At 32.2% G+C, this 6694-nt stretch overlaps 1 protein-coding gene across 1 annotated transcript; it reads left to right on the forward strand.

Annotated features, from left to right (window-relative positions):
- The first annotated feature begins 217 nt into the window (after positions 1–217).
- LOC101216878 (LOB domain-containing protein 24) lies at positions 218–1057 on the forward strand. The gene is made up of 2 exons (XM_004140806.3): positions 218–432; positions 633–1057. The coding sequence occupies exons 1-2, from the start codon at positions 280–282 to the stop codon at positions 942–944; spliced, it is 465 nt and encodes a 154-aa protein (XP_004140854.1). The 5' UTR covers positions 218–279; the 3' UTR covers positions 945–1057.
- The last annotated feature ends 5637 nt before the right edge of the window (positions 1058–6694 follow it).

Raw genomic sequence — 6694 nt, forward strand, 5'->3', positions numbered from 1 at the left:
CTTATGATTTATGGAAGATAAGAATATTTAACCAAATTGTTTTTTGTTACCATATCTACACAATTACATAATTAAACATTTCCTTGTAAACTATATATCACAATTTGAAAAACTAGCCGTTATCTGTTGTCAATCAAAAATACAACTCTTCATATTTCACCATAAAATGTATATATACACAAAAGATTTGGAGAATCTTCATCCAAATCTTCTTCTCTCTTACTTTCTTCCAAAATCTTGATCTTGTCAAATAATATATATTCAATTTGGATTTTTAGTATGATTTCTGGTCGTTGTGCAGCTTGTAAGTATTTAAGAAGAAGATGCCCTTCCGATTGTATTTTTTCCCCTTTCTTTCCTTCCAATAATCCTCAAAGATTCACCATTGTTCATCGAATTTATGGTGCTAGTAATGTTGCTAAATTCCTCCATGTAAGTTTATAATATACTTCATTTTCCACCTACCATTTTTAATTCTATATCATATCTCTTATTTCCATTCTTCCCCATGCTTTTTACTTACCATTTAATTCATAAACCCATCTCTTAGTTATCTATCTATTTCTTAGTATAGTATATATTGAGAGAATTAACACTCTTTTTTTCTTTTTCTTTTTTGCTAATTTAATCAGCAACTTCCTACACATTTAAGAGCAGAAGCAGCAGAAACTTTAATTTTTGAGGCAAAATGCAGAATTGAAGATCCAGTTTATGGATGTGTAGGGATTATTTCCCAATTACAACATGAATTACACGTGGCAGAAACCCAGTTGGCCAAAACTCGGGCTGAGATTGCTTGTGTGGCTTCCAATGTCCAAGAACAGCCTCAACCCCAAGATTTTGCATTTGAGCCCATCCAAGGCCCAAATTCTGTTGGGTTCTCTCAAATTGGGCTTTCCACTCCGGCCCATTGTTTTAATTCCACCTTTTTTCTAAATTCATAACACGTTGTAAACATGACTTCTACAAAAAGAAAATGTCCCTTTTCCTTTCATTTTCACTTTCACTTTTTTCTTTTAACTTTTTTATATATTGATTTTTTTAAATAAAAAAAAGTTGGTTCACATTTTTTATTTGTATTTTTCAATCTTTTATTTCATAATTCTAAACCATCGTTATCCATGACCAAATTCTTGTGGTCTCCTTTCTTCATTTTGGTCTTATTTTAGTTTACGGATGAAAATTCATCCTACTTTTCTCCTAACACAAAAGCAAGTTAAGAGTGGAACAAACTTTTCCTTTTCTCAAAAGAAAGAAAAAGAGTCCCAAATAGCTTAATCATCATGAATTTTTGCACGTACGTGACCAATTAGCAACATAAAAATATTCCAGTTGTCAGCTAATTAGTGTATACTCATATCTTTAAGATTCAAAGTTTAAACTTTTATACCTCCACACGTGTGAAACTAAAGAAAAGTGTAGGGTAATATTAAAAATTAGTACAAGTTATATAGATGTATATGTAAGTTTATGACAAATACAAAACTTAAGTTAATAGATAAAAACAAATTTAACATAATATATAATAATTTATTTGATTTGTAAGTTGATCTAGTGTTGAGTACAAAACATTAGTTTAATTAAATAGGTGTAAGAGGACATGAATTCAAGTTGTGATTTAATAGCCTAAAAGTTTGATTGACATTGAAGTGTGGAGAAGAGATATAGTGGAAAAATGAAATTTGTAGGTCATAGATGCAAAGCTACCAAATCCCAAAACGAAGCTAAGGGATTGATCTAAATGTATCCACATGTTATCACTACAAGAAAATCAACTAGATTTTGGTCGGCAGTTTAGTGTCGGAAAGAGAGCTGATTCTTCTTCTTCTTCTTCTTCTTTTTTCTTTCTTTCTTTCTTTCTTATTAAATAAAAAACAGTATGGATAGATAAAGACATGATAACAAAGATTAGATATCATGGTGACACATCAAAAGAAAACATAAGAACAAATACTCAATATGAAATAGACACGTGGTGGGGTGGTAAATCCCTTATCTCCCTTTTAAGTACAAAACCCAAATGGGAAAACAACCTTTTAAAGTGTGGCGCAATAAACGAAAGGAAAAAGAAAAAAAACAAAAAGGAAACGAAATAATAAAAGTCAAAAGAAAAGAATTAGAAGACCAACATTCTTTTTTTGATTATTTGAGGATATATATCAAATAATAAAAGGAGGAGGAAGATTGGTTCAAATCTCTCTTTGCGACTCAAAAACCTTTAACAATCCCCCATCTTACAAAAATAACCCAAATACTTCCTTTTTACACCACATTTGTCCACATCTACACTTTCAAAACAAAATTACTCTTATCCCAATCTTTCTTTTTTCTTTTTTCTTCTTTTCCCTTTTTCCTTTTCTTTCTTCCTATCATATCATATCATATCATATATATTTCTATCTACTTTCATTGTGTGAATTAAGGATTTTAATTTAAATATTATTGGGGTTTCTTTCTCATTTCTAACATTCCCACCTTAGCTACCAACTTTAGGAGGTGATTGGTGTAGGGGTTTAACATTAAAAAAAAAAAAACTTGCCTTTCTCTTTGCTTTGCCCAAATGGTTACAATAACTAAAAGGAAATTTCTGGTTATTGTAGTTAGAGGGAGGGGTTGGTGTTTCTGTTATAATCTTTCTTTTAAGGAGAGATTAAAGGCATAAATGGATTGATTGCAAATTAAAGAATGACAAATGATTCTGGCTAGCTATGTGGTATTGCTTTTGGAGTACTCTACTTAACAATATCTCTTACCAAGGATTTTAATTTTTTGTATTTTTGTATTTTTAACCACCTCTCTCTCTCTCTCAAACAAAGAATCTACCATATCTATACCTTACTCTCAAATTATCACTATATATGTCATTCATCCCCTCTCTTTATCCCTTTATTTGAAACAATATTATGCCTTTCTGCAGGGGCTAGTAATCTTATTAGGATATTAGAAGTGTTATAATATTTGATGTATTACGATGTCAAATGTATTATTAATATGTATTGTTTATTTGGCATGGGTCATTAGATCTGTCACTCCCACTTTTGATCGTCTCCATTTTAATTTCTCTATATTCAATGCACTTGTCGTACGAGCAAGCTTTTACTAAGATTCAAAAGGTAATTTGATTACAAACAATAGAATAAGTTTTCTTCTCGTACTCTCTATATCACTAATGATCAGTGTGGCTCTATTGTTACAACTTATTTTGTTTCAATCGAATCAAGAACTTCATAGTTTTGTTTTCTACCATCAATATAATTTATATTCTCAACATAACATTTTTGTCCCATCACTCTTTTACTATACACTCTAAACAATATTTTCTTTCAAAGCATGTCAATTTAAGAAATAGAGGCTTTCCTTCCATAACCGAACATTGTTGATATAAGGTATTAATCACCAAAAAATTCTCCCCCTCTTTAGCTTTATCATAACCTTCTATAAAGTACTAAAATTAAGTTGACACACCTTTTATCTACTTTTTACGAAGTACTTGAAAGAATATAAATTACTCTCACTTCAAAGTTTGAGAGTATATATTTTTTTTAAATGATACGGTGGGTCAATAGATGCATCCAAGCATCCCCATTAGGTGGACACCATTTTAGCAACCTCATCATACCCAATATATTTATTCATTAAAGCGCATGGGTATAAAAAGTCTGGAGGGCTAGAGATAAGCCCATACATTTATAACAAAGCATTGATATTTAGAGATATAACAAAAGGTGAGTAATTAACAAAAAAAAAAAACTTGCTCTTTGAAGTCCATAGACCTGTGTAGTTGCATATATCTTTCCATAACTTGATAAGGCTTTGACAACAATTGTTGAAGATTCTTTTGTTTCTCTCCAACCAAATAACCCATAGAACAGCAACCACAATATTGAATCGAACAACACCTTTTTTTTTTTTTGTACTTGGGTTGTTGGGAAGGTTGTTTTGAGGAGCTGTAATGCTTTGTAATCCTTGTATAATGCCAGTCTTGTTCCACAGATATTGAGTTGTAGGACACTATTAGAAAAGATGATCGATAGATTCATGATCTGATTACATAGAACACACCAGTTTGGGCTTTAGCACATTGCTTTGAGTGTTTTCTGAATCAAATCCGAGGACAACACATCATTATGCAGCAAGGTCTATAAGAAAACTTTACATTTTTTAGGATTTTGGATTTTCATAAATGCCTGTAAAGTGTTGTTTCTATGGTTGTTAGTTTGAAGGGGAGGATGACATCTTTAACAAACATGGTAGAGAAAGCACCATGATTGTTCAACTTTTATTCAGGCTTGTCTATACCTATGTAGCTAGATATACTAGAAAAAGATGTTTTTATTGAACCACAATCATTGTTTTTCCTATCGTCTAAAGGTCTTCTAGGCTTGATATCTCATACACCAATATCCTTATTCCATGCATCTGCAATTGTTCCATTCTTGATCATGGAGAGAGCAAAGAGTCTAGGAGCCTTGATTTTCAGTGGTATTTCGAAATTCCAAATGTCATGCCAAAAAGCTGTGTATTTACCATCATTCACTTTCCATTTCATGTTATTGTTATACCACTCAATGCCCTTACATATGGATCTCCAAGGAACATTTGTACGGCTGTATTTTCCTTTTTGTGGAATATCTCACAGTGAATTGGTAGCATATCTCCCAGTAGATTTTGGCTCACACTGGTACCTCCATAGTCATTTGGTTAGCAATGCGAAATTCGTGTCTGAAATGGAAGTAATGCGAAGTCCACCTTTGTCTCTTGAATTGATTACAATGGTCCATTTAATCAGAATCAACATTTTTTTATGTTTCTCATTAATACATAAGTTGTCGTAGTTTCCCTTCCATAAGAAGTGCCTCCAATATTTTTCATTCATATTGCACACAGAATTAGGGGATTTGAAAATAGAGAGCTGGTATGTTAGTAAACTTGATAGAGTTGAATTGATCAAAGTGAGTCTACCCTCTTTGGATATATGTGCATATTTCCAGCTTAGCTTTTTATACACTTTTACTATTCTATTGTTCCAAAAAGAGAGAGTTCTAGGCTTACCTCTCAAAGACATTCCCAAATATTGAGTGGGAAGGAAAATAGTGGACATACCCCACCTTTGAGCAATATAATATATTCTTTCCTTCGTCACATTGATTGGAGAAATAGATGATTTGTTCAAGTTGATATTTAGGCCAGCAGCTTGCTCAAACATGTGAATTGCGATTTGGAGATTTTTTATGGATGTATCATCATCTTCAACAAAAAGGAGAATGTCAGCTGCAAAAAGAAGGTGAGTAAGATTCATATCATCAATAATTACACCATTTATTTTGTTTATTTTTTCAAGGTGTTTAAGAATGCGGTTGAAATAATCCATGGCGATTACAAAAATAAAAGGGGATAATAGATCCCCTTGTTTGATTCCTCTTTTGGGTTTGATCCTGCCACTGGATTTCCATTAACAAGGACAAAATATTGAACTGTAGATATACATTCTTTAATCTATCTTCTCCATTTTTCTAGGAAATTGCTTCTTCATAAGCATATAGTTGATGAAATTCCAGTTGATCTTGTCAAAAGCTTTCTCAATATCCAACTTGAAAACAAAGCCTTTTATCTTTTTACATTTCCAGTAATCAATGGCCTCATTAGCAATAAGGATTTCATCTGTGATTTGTCTGCCTTTAACAAAAGTAATTTGTTTCTCAGATATAGTGTTGGGAAGAACTTCTTTGAGTCTAGTAGACAAAGTTTTGACCACTATTTTGTATATGGATGTAGTCAGGCTAATTGGTCTGAAATCAGAAAGCTTCTTTACATTTTTCTTTCTTTGCAATAAGAGCTATGTATGTTTCATTGACAATTTTGTTTATCACCTCATTTCAAAAAAGTCTTGGAACGCCTCCATAATTTTAATCTTGAAAGTGTTCCAAAACTTTTTATAAAGTTCCATGGTGAAGTCATCAAGTCCAGAAGCTTTGTTGCCATCAAAAGAGAGAAGAGCATCTTTGATTTCCATTTCATCTTTTCGGGTGGCCTTCTTGCTAAGAGTTAGTCCACCACAAAGGAATATAAAACTTTTGTCGTTGATAATATAATTGTTGAAACGAAATGGAATAAGTCCCCATTTGAGATTAGCAGTTTGAAGAACAATAGGGAAGTGATCAGATGTGATCCTTGGTGAGAAGCTTGCTAGCATGATTTGTAAATCTTTTCTCCCATTGTGTGGTGTAAAGAAAATGATCAAGCCTAGATGTACTAGCTTTTTCCTTAGGTTTGACCATCTAAACTTGTCATTTGTGAAAGGTGGATCAATAAGGTTGCCTCTTTGGATGAAAGAGTTGAATTTGTTCATGTTGTATGTAGTCGAATTCGTTAATGATTTTTCACTTCTCCATCTTACTACATTGAAGTCTCCTCCTAAAAGCCAATTTGAACCACATGTCAAAACAAGCCTATTTAACTCTTTCCGTAGGAATTTTCAATTTTTCTTCTAACACAACTATATATAGCAAAGAACCACCAGCTGAAACTATCAGACTCGACAACATTAATGAAACAAAGTAAGATCTCTTAATGAAATTAAGCTCATTATGTTTCATATGACCTCACATTACGATAATACCACTAGATCTACCCTTTGATTTTTTGTAAACTCATTTAATGCTTATAGAGCTCCACGAAGTTTTGATAATAGCTT

Source organism: Cucumis sativus, chromosome 3 (genome assembly GCF_000004075.3).
Source record: "Cucumis sativus cultivar 9930 chromosome 3, Cucumber_9930_V3, whole genome shotgun sequence".
Lineage (NCBI taxonomy): Eukaryota > Viridiplantae > Streptophyta > Magnoliopsida > Cucurbitales > Cucurbitaceae > Cucumis > Cucumis sativus.

Excerpts from the sequence above, each read along its gene's own strand:
- LOC101216878 (XM_004140806.3), top strand. The coding sequence starts at position 280 with ATGATTTCTGGTCGTTGTGCAGCTTGTAAGTATTTAAGAAGAAGATGC. Across the intron at positions 433-632 it reads ATGTTGCTAAATTCCTCCAT|CAACTTCCTACACATTTAAG; the intron begins GTAAGTTTATAA and ends TAATTTAATCAG.